At 54.2% G+C, this 16,685-nt stretch overlaps 1 protein-coding gene across 2 annotated transcripts in view; it reads right to left on the reverse strand.

Moving 5' to 3' along the window:
* Nucleotides 1-16,685, reverse strand: part of LOC137430004 (integrin alpha-8) — a 117,374-nt gene that overhangs the window by 66,304 nt on the left and 34,385 nt on the right. For both annotated transcript variants that reach the window (XM_068120466.2, XM_068120457.2), the window contains exon 6: nucleotides 8,252-8,297. In XM_068120466.2, coding sequence (XP_067976567.2) covers nucleotides 8,252-8,297 — 46 coding nt within the window. The remainder of the gene's footprint in view (nucleotides 1-8,251; nucleotides 8,298-16,685) is intronic.

Here is a 16,685-nt window from a genome sequence, read left to right on the forward strand (position 1 = left end):
GGGGTGGGTGTGGGGGTTACAACGTTAGACAAAATAGTAGATGTTTGGTGAAGCTTGGTGGAGAAGGGGAAATCAAAAAAGCTAGCAAAACAGCGAAGGAAGGAACAACCTTCGACGGGGGAAGCCTGAGGCTGCAAGGCCTTGCTCGCGACGCAGAAAACAAACGATTAATTTATGAAAGATAAACACCGAGAAACTTCCAAGGGGGACACTATAAGTTCACACAACGAACGATAAATACAGTTTCGACAAAATACCATTAATAATAACATTAATATTGTTGCGGATATGGGATTTGCATCCATCCATATCCGCTTGTAAATATTCCCCTATTTCCTCAATACTTCCCAACTCTCCCCAATCCCCCATTCCCTAGTCCCATTTTCTGTAAACAACTCTGTAGACCCGACCTCCCCCTATTTCCCCCATTAAATGTCGCATCCAGGTTCACCGCATCTCATGTAAGACAACTATAGGACATCTTGCTGGTTATTCTTAGTCTATGTCAGTTAACGATTCGTTTCCATTAATTCTGACCCTTCGTTGCACCAGAATGTGATTGTATGGCACCGTTAGGAAGTTTAGGACCTCCCAATACCTCCCCGCAGCTCTTCCTCACAGTTCAGCAGCAACAACAACAACAACAACAACAACGAGCGCAGGGAGTGCGCGTCCTCACTCCGGCTTGGTTGGTAGGGGTGGTGGGAGGGCACCAGGCCTTCCCAACGAGCCGCCATCGAACATGTGCTCGACGGGGTTACCAAAAAGGGGCTCCCTGTCAGCTCCTCGTCAAGGGCGGAGCCCGGTAACCCCCGCACCCAATGGAAGCGGCGGACCGGCCCCAGTGGGGCGGAACCAACCAGCCGAGGGCGTGTCACTCCCCGCTGAGCATGCGCAGTGAGAGGGAGGTGACGTCAGATGCGCGCTGAGCTTGGAGCAAGCAAGACCACCTCCGAGCGCTGTGAGGCCTCCCTGCATCTTTTGGACCGTGCTTTATCCTGTCCCCGAGCCAAGGTGCACCTTGTGCTATCGACCTACCTGTCCCTTCCTGCCATCAATCCCTGTGTAAGTCTACCTTGTCCGTTTGTCCGTGGTCTGTCTGGGCTAAGATAAGACGGTATTTAAGTGCCCATCTCTTCTGTGTCTTTACCTCACTCTGCCTTGTAATCTACCCCCTTTTCTCCACCACTGTAATTATACCCTCCTCCGGAGGTCTTGAGAACTGTACCCCTTGCGTCGTTTCCTCTTTCCCAGTCGTCGTGTCCTTTCCATCATTGATTTAGCATAGCGCGATTTGGCCAACGTCTGGGTGAATCGGGTGAGTGTAAGGGAAGAAAGGGGGAGCAACTTTTCGGCCGCGGTAATACCACCGCTCGGTAAATAACATCCTAATCCGCGGTCCGTAACAATTGGTAGTCAGGAGTTGGGATTCGAACCTGGGACTAAATTTATTTAGCCCAAATTTTGGACACCAATTGTGTTATTACCGTAACAACTGGAGTCAGGAGTGGGATACGAGGCCCGAACCAAATTTTTAAAACAGCTAAAAAAAAAATTTGGTCAAAATTATAAAGTACCGAAATTTGCTTTTGTTTTACAAAAACCCGAATTTTGAAAATCGCGCTATGGCAGATCAAGACGGCTGGGTTCCGGTAGAGGAGAGTGGGGTAGAATCGACCCAGGACCCCAGGGAAGAAGTGGGGAAAATGGTGGAGGAGAGTAAAGAAGGTGTGGTTGAGGGGGTATCAGGTGCACAAAATGGCGCCCTTGCGCACGTGGTTACAGCGGCACCAAATTTTGCCGCACCCGTGACCGTAGCAGCGGGCTTTGATGTGGGGGACTTCCTGGCGCAATTCACCGAGATGCTGAGAATAGAGGGGGAGAAATTGATTCATAAAATGGCGAGGGACAGAGTCGCATATGAGGTAAGGGAAGCGGAGAGGGACAGAGACCGCAGGGTGGGCGAGAGAGTCCCAAGGGTTCACGACGAGGTAACGCGGGTCGAGAAGCACTGGTTGAGCGAAGCGGAGGAAAGCGCGGGTACAATGACGGGGGTAGAAATCGCGACACGGGGTTTGGAAAAGCTGGCGACCGATGAGGTAGAGGGAATTTTATTAAAACCAACGGTCGTCGAGGGGAACAAAGACAAAGCAGTAGTGGGTACAATTAAAATTGAAGAGATGACGGAGGTAGCCCGGGAATTGCAGGGAGAAATGGAATATGTACAAAGTCCCTGCTCAAATCATAATTGTGTGCTCACTAACCAAATAAAGAGTTTGCAGGTTTTGGTGCAGGGAGGAAGAAGAACCCCGAAGGTGAGACGTGCTGTGTATTGTGCGGGGAGATTTTGTAAGAGGATGTTTGGCGACAAAAGAACTTTCGCGCGCTTGGGATCGAGGAGGCATCCAGGCGTTGGTGAAGGGTCCCGTGTGAGTAAAAATGGCACGCGTGTGAGGAAAAAGTGTGCGTCAAAGGGTGAGCGTGTTACGAAGCGCGAGTGTGATACCGAGTGCGAGCGAGAATGCATGTCGGGGTGTACGGGGTGTGACACAGGGAGTGAGAGCAATACGGAGTGTACGTGCGAGGGTGAGTGTGACACGGAGAGTAAGGTGGTGGTGGAACGTGTGCGAGGAAGCACACCTGAGTTGGTGGTAGCGCGAGTGTGGGAGAGCCCATGTGAGCGCGTTAGTGGGTGGATGCCAGAGTGCACGCCCATGGTGAGTGTTACGGAGGACGTAACGGAGGAGAGGTGTGGACCGAGGTGTGCGCAAGAGTGTGCGCGAGAGGAGTGGTGTGTAACAGGGAGAGCGTTGGTGGAATGTACGGACGGCGTTGGAATGCCGGGTTTTGTGAGGGTGAAAGGGGTAGCGTATGCGTGTGAGTATGCCGGTGAAGCATCGACGGTAACCGGGTTAGCGGTTAGAGCGGCGGATAGCCGACGCGAGCACTCGGTGCGAGGAGCCCTTTGTTGGATGCGAGGCCCGGCGCGGATCGAAGCTGCGTCGTTTCTCTTCGAAGCGTCGTTGCCGATTCGGGCTTGGCCCCGCCCCGCACGGTCGAGTCCGGGCCTTGTCGGGCCAGGCGACCGGTCCGGTTCAAGGGCGAGTGGGAGGAAGCGGAACGGTGCCCCCTCGCGGGGACGGGGTTCCGACCGAGGGAGATTGAGCCATCGGGCCCGGGACCGCAAGGTGCCGTGCCGAGATGGTGCGTGGAACCTCGGCCCAACCAAACCACCTCCCTTGAACCGAAAGCCGGACGGATTCAACCTGCAGGCGACCAAACCACCCGAATTCATTGCTCGGCTTTACGAAGCCGAGTTTAATGATGTCATGACGCACCGAGGCTAGGAGATAGTGGACTGTGATGATGGTGATAGTGATAGTGTTTTGATCCGAAATTTCGAAAAGTAAATAGAATTGGCAGATGATTGGCAAATTTTTGATTGGCTGAAATTTGGTGAGCAAAATTGGTAGTGGAACGTCCCCGATGTGGTGGGATGGCAACTCTGTCATCCCTCACAGAGGGGGGCAAAGGAGCACTAGATTATGGGGTGTATGGCAGTGAAAACTAGCCCGGGTGGGTTAGGATATTGTGTGTAGGGACCTAGAAGATGACCTTAGGTGACGTTAAGATTAAGTAAGAGACTTGGTACCTGTAGTGGGGACGTAGTAGCTTAGTGTTTGATAATGACGTGGGAGCGCTGAGTGTAAGGGAAGACGGAGGAGCGCGAGTTTTAGAAGGGAGTAAACAGAGCAGATGATGCAGTATGAATGTAAGTGCTGGTGAGCAGCTTCAAATGAGGCATCGGTGAGGCAATGCTCCAAGGTGTGTGTGAGTGTACAAGTGATGAATGAGAGAGCATTGCGGATGAGTGTCATGGTGAGTAGTGAGTGTTGTGGATCAGCGCGAATGCGCTTGGGGGAGAGAAGGGTGCAGGCGGCACCAAGTATGAGAGCACAGGTGTGCAAGTACAGGTGTGTGAAATATATGGAGCAGAGAATGAGTGGTGTGGAGAGAGTTGGAGTAAGTGGTACAGAGTGGTGTGCATGGTGCGAAGGTGTGGATGGGGGAAGAGTGGACCCCTTTCACGAGTACCCGGGGCGGGTAGTGTAAGTGTTAGGTAGAGGGTATAGGTAAATTGTGGTTGGATATTGGCATCTGTGGTGCGGGTGGAAGAATGGTATTTGGATGGGTGCATTAGTGTTGTGGAAATGGCTGGGCGTGTAGCCTGTTAGTGTGTGTAGTTGGTTTGGGCACTCCATCACTGTGAGGATGTCGGCCAGGTGAGGCCGCAGGTGGGCTCTGGGAGCCGGTAGTTGTTGTGGATGGGGCCCGAGGATCCGGAGGACGGACCCGGGTAGCCCAGTGCCAGAGGGCACCGAGTGGGGTGACAGAGCCAGGAGGGGCCTTCCCCAATTAGATAGGTTAGGTAAGGAGCAGGTAAGCTCGGGTGGCAACTGCAGTGGTGGAGGTGTGCAGGTGGGTAGACCTGCTGGGAGAGCTACACGTCACAGCCCAGAAATTGTGCAAGGGCACCGGGAGATGAATTGGGGGAGTGAGACCCCAAATTGAGAAGCACCACAGTTTGGTCAATGGGAATTGGTTTTTAGAACCCATAGAGTAAGTTGGCCAATGGATTGGCAGGGAAAGACCCCGGGTAGTGTAAAGTGTGTTAATGTCATTTAGAGGATAGTTAGGATTGAAGTCTCCTCGCACCATCTACATGCACTCACCTGAGATGACAGGTACCTCCACACCATGCCATGTTTAATTATTTTTATGTGCAGATGTTTGGAATGTGAGACGCATCATGACGTGGGTGTGACATTGTGCTTGATGTTCCATCTCTTCCTCCTTATGAGGATTGATGACGAATTGGGTGATGGCAAATTTTGGTTAGAGGGATTGTGGTGACGAATTTGGTATAAGGGAAATAAGGGGAAGACGTGACAGTAGCGACGGATTTGTAAATGTGTAGATTTTTGTAAATATGGGGTAAGGGCAAAGGTAGTGTAGGTGACAGGGGGGGTGATGTACGGTAGGGACGATCTTTCTCATTTCGCTCTCCGTACGCATTTCGCCTTGCATTGCCTTATTGACGTGTACCCTTGTGACCTTACCCCTCGCTCATTTGTCTTTCCCCTTTTTTTCTCCCACATGACCTGTGCGCCATTGGGCGCCGAGGGGAGCGTGCGTGAGTCGGCCATTGTGCACCCGGAACTCTCAGAACCAGCTGTCTGCATCGATGCACCACATTATGGACCACATGTCTGTGGCCGAGCCCCACTGATGGACCCCATGGGTTGGGGCATGGCCCCTCTGCTGGAACCGGCCATGAGGACCCGAAATCTTGCTGGCGGACCTTGGCCACAGGGCACCGATGCCCCACAGGTGAACCACACGTAGTCGGCCTGGTGGGCCATAAATAAATAAAAGGGACATGTTGGGTGCAAGTTTTAATACAAATAGGCCGCCAGCAAAGGAAAATGACAACAGCTGGAAGAAATAATAATAGCCAGCAGAGGGAGCCGAAGAGCAAGAGACCACCTGCAGGGTTAGGGGTTGTTGTTTTTATTTTCATGAACAATGGTGACTGCACCGATTGGTGCTTGAGGGTGCTTTGGTGCGTTTTTTGGGTGCTTTCATGGTGCATTGATGCAGAGCAGACTGTCTCCCCCCCAGAAAGAACAATCACAGGTCCTGGGTTAGTCTTGTAAATAAAAGTAGCGTCAACTGTAAATGATGCTCCCTACCGGCTGTATGTTTAGTTTGAGGATGCTTTCCGCGATTCGGTTATCCTGTGGGTGTGTTTCTGTTCGGAGAAGGGTGCAACGTCGCAGGGGGACATATTTACTCATTTGTGAACAGCTGTAAAACTGTCGCACTCAGGGTTGAGTTAATAGTAGAGGGAACTACATCTGAGTGCCACACTAAAGTAGGTAAAAATTTATCAGGTCGGGACGCCCCGAGGTCGAGAAGGGTGCAGTGTTGCGGATATGGGATTTGCATCCATCCATATCCGCTTGTAAATATTCCCCTATTTCCTCAATACTTCCCAACTCTCCCCAATCCCCCATTCCCTAGTCCCATTTTCTGTAAACAACACTCTGTAGACCAGACCTCCCCCTATTTCCCCCATTAAATGTCGCATCCAGGTTCACCGCATCTCATGTAAGACAACTATAGGACATCTTGCTAGTTATTCTTAGTCTATGTCAGTTAAGGATTCGTTTCCATTAATTCTGACCCTTCGTTGCACCAGAATGTGATTGTATGGCACCGTTAGGAAGTTTAGGTCCTCCCAATACCTCCCCGCAGCTCTTCCTCACAGTTCAGCAACAACAACAACAACAACGAGCGCAGGGAGTGCGCGTCCTCACTCCGGCTTGGTTGGTAGGGGTGGTGGGAGGGCACCAGGCCTTCCCAACGAGCCGCCATCGAACATGTGCTCGACGGGGTTACCAAAAAGGGGCTCCCTGTCAGCTCCTCGTCAAGGGCGGAGCCCGGTAACCCCCGCACCCAATGGAAGCGGCGGACCGGCCCCAGTGGGGCGGAACCAACCAGCCGAGGGCGTGTCACTCCCCGCTGAGCATGCGCAGTGAGAGGGAGGTGACGTCAGATGCGCGCTGAGCTTGGAGCAAGCAAGACCACCTCCGAGCGCTGTGAGGCCTCCCTGCATCTTTTGGACCGTGCTTTATCCTGTCCCCGAGCCAAGGTGCACCTTGTGCTATCGACCTACCTGTCCCTTCCTGCCATCAATCCCTGTGTAAGTCTACCTTGTCCGTTTGTCCGTGGTCTGTCTGGGCTAAGATAAGACGGTATTTAAGTGCCCATCTCTTCTGTGTCTTTACCTCACTCTGCCTTGTAATCTACCCCCCTTTTCTCCACCACTGTAATTATACCCTCCTCCGGAGGTCTTGAGAACTGTACCCCTTGCGTCGTTTCCTCTTTCCCAGTCGTCGTGTCCTTTCCATCATTGATTTAGCATAGCGCGATTTGGCCAACGTCTGGGTGAATCGGGTGAGTGTAAGGGAAGAAAGGGGGAGCAACTGTTCGGCCGCGGTAATACCACCGCTCGGTAAATAACATCCTAATCCGCGGTCCGTAACAATATTAATGTTAATAATAATAATAATAATAATAATTCACGACTTAAAGATAAAATGATGATGAATAAATACTAGTTGGTCATATAATTTGTGAGAACTTTGAAAGTTAGAGGAGTGTTAAGAAGGGAAAGTGAAAGCCAGGTCGGAAAAATGAGTTTGGGAGAAAATGGTAACATTCAAAACTACTTCAACCAATAAAGATAGTCTTTAGACGAAATCCTGTCACTCTTACAGTATAGTGATCTGCATATACCATCTGCATATCTGGACCTCCAATTAAACAAAAAATACAGGTATGGTATGGTCGAGTAAAGCAGAGCAATTTATAGATTCAATAAATTCAAGGCTCTGCTTGTATCAGTCTTGTAGAATTACCACTCGTCGCTGTAATATAGAGAAAAGAGTTTGACAAGGTCAGCAGGTGTACCATTGGAGTTATTGGAAGATTATTTGGCATAATAATTGATTGGTGGTACAAAATCGAAATATCACGAAAAAAGATGAGACATTGCCGAAGCTCTTCATCTTGCACTCGCAGGGCACACTCAAGAATACCGAATAAGGAGACTCAAAACAATTTATGCTCAGACGTGGTTCCTGATTGGCTCTTAGCATCGCTGCTGACATCAATATACGTCATGGCTACGAGATTACAAGGTAACAAGGGAATCTAACACTTTCTACAATGCTGGAGCAGGGTCAAAACAAAGCGTGGCAGATTTACGCATTTTCAAGCCACATTTATACACACACAAGCTCCTGTTATTTGTAAACAAGATTTTGTGCAAACACTTCACTTGTTTTGAAACTATATTCTCACTACCTGGAAAGGTAGTAGTAGGTAGTCTGTCCAGAAAGGTAGTGACAATGGATGTGATGGATAGTTTTCAATGGGAATTAGATAGGTATCTGGATGCATTGGAGATAAGGAGTACATGGATATTGGCAGGACTTGTAGGTAGCTTGTGTTTGGATGGGTGATGGATACTGGGGTTGGTGCAGCACAGGCATGATGGGCCAAATTGTCTCCTCCTGTGCCAAAGTGCCTTGTGTGTATATCCTTGTATGTATACTTGTGTGTGTATACTTGTGTGTGTATACTTGTGTGTGTAAATAGGTAAATGTCAGGTTTGACCGCTTACCTTGCCAGTAGAAACTACCGGGTCCTCCAAGCACGACCCAACCATTCTGAAAACATACAAGGCGACAACAAAGTTAACAAAAGAAGCAAGCAACATATTTAGGAAAACAGATTTGTCTGTGCTAATTTTCACAATTGTAAATGTGCTAATTAGCACAAGAAAATTCCTCAACACCTTATTTAGTGATTAATTTGTACATGAATTACAAAAAGGAAAAGCACATGATAGCAATGATACTTTAAGCATATTTGACACAAACTTGACCCAGTTGACTCCAATTTTGAATCTGGAAACCCATGTGCATCATGGGATATCTGCTTCTTCTTCTTTTTGTTTGCAGCACAAGGCTGCAGGGTGGCATCAACAGCTAAAGGCGTGGCTGTGCCGCTGATGCAATTTATGCTCAGACCTAATTTTTGGTGTAGGTTAGGGCCCTCTGTAGGTTAGGGGAGGGATTTAGAATTTGTCCAGAGTGCCAGCGATGGCTCGCCGAACCTAAGTTATTCCCAATTCCACTAAATGACTGGATTGGTGCTTCGCAATGCCGGCTCTGTTGTAAAGTGCCCTGTCCCTTTGACGGAAGTCAAGCTGCGTGTTATGTTGCGAAAGAGTGGACATTGAAGATACCATGATATTGTGGCGGGCACAAGGGGTAATAATTCTGCGCACCAGTGGGTGGCGCGAGCGCCCAGGCGGGGACCGATGGTACATGCCCCGCCCTTCGACCGATCGGCCACGCCCGGGGACTAGGCGTGGCCTCGGCACATATATGCAGGCTCTAAGCTCGAGCCCGCTCAGTGCTGCAGTTCGAGCTTTCGAAATAAAGACTCTTTTGGTTTTAACAAACGCGTTGTGGCCTACCTCTTTGGCAAGCAAGTTGTGTGCGCAGCACCACACTTTACTGGTGACCCCGATTGGTTCAGCCGTCGCTGACCACCGAATGCGCCATGGCCACCAATGCCGTCGCAGTAAAACTCCCAGAGTTTTGGGAAGCACAGGCCGATGTGTGGTTCGTGCAGGCCGAAGCGCAATTTCAGCTTCGAGGCATAACGGCGGACGAGACCCGTTACTACCACGTGGTCGCCGCCCTCGGGCCCGGCACTGCCGCCCGAGTCGTGTCCATCCTGCGGCACCCGCCGGTCGACCACAAGTACGGGGCACTCAAACGTCTCCTCATCGCCACGTTCGGCCTCACGGAGATCGAACGGGCCGACCGCCTCCTGGACCTTCCCGAACTCGGAGACACACGACCATCCGTGCGGATGGATTTTATGCTGTCGCTGCTGGGTGACCAAGCCCCGGATTTCTTATTCCGGGCGCTTTTCCTACGCCAGCTACCTCTACAGGTACGCCTCGCGCTGGCTGGTTCCAAGATAAGGGAACCCCGCGCCCTGGCCATAGAGGCCGACAAGTTCTTCGCGGCTTGCGACACGCGGTCGAGTTACGGTGCTGCCGTCGTGGATCCCAGGGCAGAGGCTACAGCGTCCCTCGTGGCCGATGCCGCGCCCCGCCCACCACCACCGCCGCCGAGAACACCGCAGCCGCCGCCGCCCACGCCGCCACAAGCCTGGTGCTATTTCCACGCCAGGTTCGGCCACAAGGCTAAGAAGTGTTGCCGCCATGCTCGTTTGACAAGTCGGCAAATGACCGGGCCGGCGCTCGTTAGCGGCCCTGAGCGTCGGTCATTCCGGCAGCCTCCTATTCATCATGGACACCGTGTCCGGGCGCCGTTTCCTCTGCGATACAGGAGCGCAGGTAAGCGTCATCCCCGCCTCCACGTCTGACAAGCGAACCGTGGGCCAGGGCCCTGTGTTGCTTGCCGCCAACGGTACACCCATCCGCACATTAGGGAAGCGCTGCCTCTCCCTGCGGTTTGGAGGGCAGCGCTTTCAATGGTCGTTCGTGACCGCCAGCGTGCCAATGGCATTGCTTGGTGCGGACATCCTATGTGCGAATGGGTTGTTGGTCGACGTGAAGCGCAGACGGCTCGCCCAGGCCGAAACTTTTAGCTCGCTCGCTTGTTCGCTGAGCAGCTCGTTGAGCAGCTCACTGAGCGGCTCACCAAGCGGCTTGACAAGCGGCTTGCTGGAAGGTTCCGTCCCGGCAAGTTTGGTTTGCATGCTTCCGGCAGCGGACGACTTTACTCGCCTCCTCGCCAGTTTCCCGGCCCTCACACGGCCCACCTTCTCAGTGGTGGCCGTTAAACACGGGGCGGAGCACCACATCGCCACGATCGGGCTGCCGGTCTATGCCCGGGCACACCAGCTCGAGCCCACGAAGCTCGCCGTGGCGAAAGCGGAGTTCGCCACGCTGGAGCGGCTGGGGATAGTGCGGCGCTCCAACAGCGCTTGGGCTTCTCCGCTGCACATTGTGCCGAAGCCCGGCGGGGGATGGCGGCCGTGCGGGGACTACCGTCGGCTCAATGATGCCACCACCCCCGACCGCTACCCGGTCCCACACATTCAGGACTTTTCCGCCCGGTTGGTCAACACGACCGTGTTTTCTAAGGTGGACCTCATCCGGGGCTACCATCAGGTCCCCGTCCAACCGGACGACGTCCCGAAGACGGCCGTCATCACCCCTTTCGGCCTCTTTGAATTCCTACGGATGCCCTTCGGGTTGAAGAATGCGGCCCAGGTGTTCCAGCAGCTTATGGATAGCGTCTTGCATGACTTACATTTCCTGTTTGTCTACCTGGACGACATCCTAGTCACGAGCGCGTCCCGGGAGGAGCACCTGCTCCACCTCCGCACGCTTTTCGAACACCTGGGCCAGCATGGACTAATCATAAACCCTGCCAAGTGCCGTTTCGGCGTCGCCACCATCGACTTCTTGGGGCACCGCATCACCGAGCACGGGGCCGTCCCTTTACCGGCCAAGGTGGAGGTGGTCAGGGATTTCCCGCAGCCCCACACAATCAAGGGGCTCCAGGAGTTCCTGGGCATGGTAAACTTTTACCACCGCTTCGTGCCCCACGTCGCCCGGCTCCTCCGCCCCTTGCACGAGGCCCTTCGGGGCAAGCCGGGCAAAGGTGACATCGCATGGTCGGAGCCGATGGCCACGGCGTTCGCGGGCGCAAAGCTGGCTCTGGCCGACGCCACCATGCTGGCGCACCCGGCGCCCGATGCACCGATCGCCCTCACCACCGACGCGTCGGACTACGCGGTGGGTGCGGTGCACGAGCAATGGGTGCATGGTGCTTGGCAACCGCTGACGTTTTTTAGCCGGCAGCTTCGCCCGCACGAACGCCGGTACAGCACCTTCGACCGCGAGCTGCTCGGGCTCCACCTGGCGGTCCGACACTTCCGCCCCCTGCTGGAGGGCTGCCCGTTCACGGCCTTCGTTGACCACAAGCCCCTTGTGTTCACGATGGCCAAGGTCGCCGAGCCATGGTCGGCACGGCAGCAGCGCCACCTCTCTGCCGTGTCCGAGTACACGACGGACATCCGTCACGTGGCGGGTAAGGACAACCCGGTGACGGATTGCCTTTCCCGGTCCGTCGTGCACGCGGTCCACCTCGGGGTCGACTATGCCCGGATGGCGGAGGCCTGGACCGCCGACCCCGGCGTCCAGGCCTTGCGGACCGCCGTTATGGGCCTCCGCGTCACCGAGGTGCCGTTCGACGCCGCGGGCATGGCCCTCCTATGCGACGTCTCCCTCGGCCGGCCTCGCCCCATCGTGCCCGCTGGCTGGCAGCGCCCAGTGTTCGACGCCATCCACGGCCTGTCCCACCCTGGTGCGAAGGCATCCCAGAAACTCGTCGGGGCGAAGTTCGTCTCGCATGGCCTCAGGAAGGACATCCGCGACTGTGCCAGGACGTGCCTCGGGTGCCAGCGCGCAAAGGTCCACCGCCACACCCAGGCACCGTTGGCCCCGTTTACGGTGCCCGAGCGGCGGTTCGACCATGTGCACGTCGACTTGGTGGGACCTCTGCCCTCCTCGCGAGGGTTCACCCACCTCCTCACCATGGTCGACCACACCACGCGGTGGCCGGAGGCCGTCCCATTGGCGGCGACGTCTGCGGCTGAGGTGGCGCAAGCCTTTATCGCCACTTGGGTTGCCCGGTTCGGTGCCCCCTCGGACATCTCGTCCGACCGCGGCCCCCAGTTCACCTCGGAGCTCTGGGCCACGGTGGCGCAAGGGCTCGGGGTGAAGCTACACCACACCACGGCCTACCACCCCCAGGCCAATGGCCTGTGCGAGCGCTTTCATCGCTCCATGAAGGCCGCGCTCCGGGCCAGCCTCCGCGATGGCGGCTGGGTCGACAGGCTCCCCTGGATCCTGCTGGGCCTCAGGACGGCGCCCAAGGACGACCTGCGCGCGTGCTCGGCAGAGCTGGTCTTCGGGCAACCACTGCGGGTACCGGGTGAATTTATCCCCGACTCCACGGCTCCTTGGTCCGCGGCGCAACAGCGCTCCGCCCTTCAGGAGACCGCCCGGAGGTTCGCCCCGGTTCCAACGGCACACCACGGTTGCCCGCCTTCCCACGTCGCCCCAGAGCTTCGCACGGCAAAGTACGTGTTCATCCGGCACGACGCCCACCGGGCACCGCTATGGCCCCCGTACGACGGGCCCTTCCGCATGCTGGAGACCGGGGTCAAATTTTTCACGGTCGACATCGGCGGTGCCCCGGATCGCATTTCCGTGGACCGCCTCAAGCCGGCCCACCTCGATCCGGACCACCCCCCGCCAGCAGCTCTGCCTCCGCGTCGGGGCCGCCCCCCGGCGGTCGGACCCCCGGCACCCCCGCCAGCAGCTCTGCCTCCGCGTCGAGGCTGCCTCCCGGAAGTCGGACCCCCGGCACCCCCAGCCCCGCTGGCCCGCTACCCCCCAGCCCTGCACCCATCGCCAGGGGGCGTTTCGGCCGGGTCATCCGGCTTCCCCGCAAACTCACCCTTCAGGTGCGTGGGAATTCTGGGGGGGGGGGCGCGTGTGGTGGGCACAAGGGGTAATAATTCCGCGCACCAGTGGGTGGCGCGAGCGCCCAGGCGGGGACTGATGGTACATGCCCCGCCCTTCAACCGATCGGCCACGCCCGGGGACTAGGCGTGGCCTCGGCACATATATGCGGGCTCTAAGCTCGAGCCCGCTCAGTGCTGCAGTTCGAGCTTTCGAAATAAAGACTCTTTTGGTTTTAACAAACGCGTTGTGGCCTACCTCTTTGGCAAGCAAGTTGTGTGCGCAGCACCACACTTCAATATCTTATATTTAGAGTAGGTGAGACATCGCCTGCACTCAGACCCAATTCCAAATTCCTGCCAAAATCATCTTCAGTTAAACATCAGGCCTGGTCACCCAATTTGTGAAAGATTTGGGCCAAACCCTTCATCTTTAACCGATGCTACACGGATGTGGGATGAATTGGAGCCATGAAAGAGAGTAGTTTAGTACTAGTAGAAATTTGTTCATTTATTTGTTTATTTTAATCATTCAAAAAGAGAAAGAATCTTCCTGAAAGTTTTGAAGCAAGTGGAGATGGAGAGAATAGGTGGTATCGGCAGGAGTTTTCAACCAAGGCTTAATATCCTTATTATTGATGATGATTTCGAGTCTCCTCGGGCAATGATGGCATTGCCTTTTGTTACGGTTTGTGACCTTTTTCTTCTTCCTTCCCCCCACACCCCCCCCTTGAGTTAGACCAAGTGGTTTGGTCCATGGGTATAAAGCCTATGATTGGCTGTGGGGCAGGGGAGGGGCCAGGAAGGTGATTCGGAGGGGAGAGGGGCTATTTTGGAAGAGACCTCATGGCGGAGTGCCTTTTCTTGTGCTCGTCGAGTTGTCAGCAGAAACCTCGGTACCTGAAGGTTGACTTATGCCGGATCAACCCCTGCGGCCACCTCTGCACCTGATGGTGGACTTGGATTAAACTCTGCCTGCACTGGGGCCTACTGCTCGGCTTGCCTTGGGGCCTTCTCGTGAACTTGCCGACTCCTACCCTCTTGTGCTGGGCCTGCACTGGGGCCTACCACTGGGCCTGCCTTGGGGCCTACTCGTGAACTTGCCTACTCCTACCGTCTTGTGCTGGGCCTGCACTGGGGCCTACCACTGGGCCTGCACTGGGGCATACCACTGGGCCTGCCCTGGGGTCTCCTGTTGGGCCTGCCTTGGGGGTCTACTCCGGGGCCTACTGCCCGGCCTACTCTTGGACCGGCCTACCCTTGGACCGGCCCACCCTTGGACCGGCCTACCCTTGGACCGGCCTACCCTTGGACCGGCCTACCCTTGGACCGGCCTACGCTTGGACCGGCCTACTCTTGGACCGGCCTATGCTTGGACCGGCCTAATCTTGGACCGGCCTCCACTTGGACCGGCCTACTCTTGGACCGGCCTACTCTTGGACCGGCCTACTCTTGGACCGGCCTACTCCTGGACCGGCCTACTCCTGGACCGGCCTACTCCTGGACCGGCCTACTCCTGGACCGGCCTACTCCTGGACCTGCCTACTCTTGGACCTGCCTACTCTTGGACCTGCCTACTCTTGGACCTGCCTACTCTTGGACCTGCCTACTCTTGGACCTGCCTACTCTTGGACCTGCCTACTCCTCTTGGACCTGCCTACTCTTGGACCGGCCTACTCTTGGACCGGCCTACTCTTGGACCGGCCTACTCTTGGACCGGCCTACTCTTGGACCGGCCTACTCTTGGACCGGCCTACTCTTGGACCTGCCTACTCTTGTTTTTCCCTCTGTTCTCCCTTCTTTGTTTTATGTGTAGGAAGAGATTTTCGTGTGATAAGAAATAAATAAAGACCGTGTGATTGAAGGCTTGGTCTGGTGTGCTTCAGGCCGTAACAAATTGGGGGCTCGTCCGGGATACTGGATTACATGATACCTGTCTTGGATTTTTGTTTTTTCGTAATCGTAAGTTTTCTCATTGGCAGATAATTTGACTTTTGTTTACGGTGCTGATACTTCCATATTTACTACCGTCGTACACCATGGCTGAGGAGATGGATTTTGAAGTGAAGGAATTTGTGGAGAAGAAGGGCTATCGGTGCAAGATGTAGAACTGTTGCGTAAGGTAGAGTTACGAGTTGTAGCTGATCATCTTGGGGTTAGTGAGACATCTCGTATGAGAAGAAGGCGGAGATTGTTTCGGCTATTGTCAGTCACATGGGTTTGGAACCATGGGTAAGATTGAGGAGTGAAGCCTTGGAATTGGCCCGGATAGAATCAGAAGAAAGACAGCTCAGACTAAAGTTAGAAGACAAGGAACGGCAAAGAGAGTTTGAAAGAGAAAAAGAAGAACTAGCGTTTGAGTAAGAAAATTAGAAATTCAGGTGGGACAGGCCCAACCGGTTTCCCTCGATTCAGGTGGGGGTCAAAATGATCTCCCCCGTTCCTTTGATTTGGCTCGGAACATTAGGCCTGTTCCCAAGTTTAACGAGGAGGAGGTGGAAACGTTTTTTCTGTCTTTTGAAAAGATAGCAAAACGTCTTCAGTGGCCCGTACAATACTGGACCCTGCTACTACAAAGTGGGTCCATGGGGAGAGCCCAGGAAGTGTATTCAGCTCTGTCGGAGGATCAGTCCAAGAACTATGAGGCTGTTAAAAAGGCTGTGTTGTCAGCCTATGAGCAAGTTCCGGAAGCATACCGGCAGAAGTTCTGAACCTTAAAAAGACAGGCTGGGCAGACATTTGTTGAATTTGCAAGGGAGAAGGAAATGAGTTTTGATCGGTGGTATCGTTCTCTACAAGTGGATAGGACCTATGGTAATCTAAGGGAGGTTATCTCGATGGAAGAGTTTAGGAACAGTATCCCCATGGACATTAGGACACACCTTACGGATCATAAGGTTGGTGAGTTGAAAAAAGCTGCTGTTGGTGCAGATGATTATGAACTTACCCATAAGAGAGGCCTTGGTTTTCCTCATTACGGTACTACCTGGGATAACAAGAAGGGGGTTAGTGAGGACCGGTCAGAGGGGAAGTGGACAGACCATAGGTGTCGATTGGTGCGGCCGTCTGGGTAGACAGTTTGAGTGGTCGAGTCAGGCATCTCACCAGGGACCGGCCCCCACATGTTATTATTGCAAACAGAGGGGACATCTGAAGTCGAACTGTTGGAAATTGCAAAGGGAGGAGAAGCAGGGAGACTCAGTTAGACCTATTGCATTGGTTCGAACCAAAGTGGACAGCCACAGAGATCGTGCTCTTACAGTTAAGGCTGAGGATACTGCGGACCTTACGAGCCCCGTACACGACCATTATAAACCCTTTGTGTCAAAGGGCCAAGTGTCTTGGGACGGGAAAGTCCAGTCTGTAGTTATTCTGAGGGATACTGGGGCCGCCCAGTCGTTGATGTTGTCTACCGTTTTACCATTGACTTTGAGTAGTTCGGGGAAAGCGAGTGCCTTACTCCAGGGCATTGCAGGTCGTTATGTCCCAGTCCCCTTACATAGGGTGAACTTGAAGTCTGATTTGGTCACAGGACC

This window comes from Myxine glutinosa, chromosome 1 (genome assembly GCF_964187855.1).
Source record: "Myxine glutinosa chromosome 1, kmMyxGlut1.1, whole genome shotgun sequence".
NCBI classification, from domain to species: Eukaryota; Metazoa; Chordata; class Myxini; order Myxiniformes; family Myxinidae; genus Myxine; species Myxine glutinosa.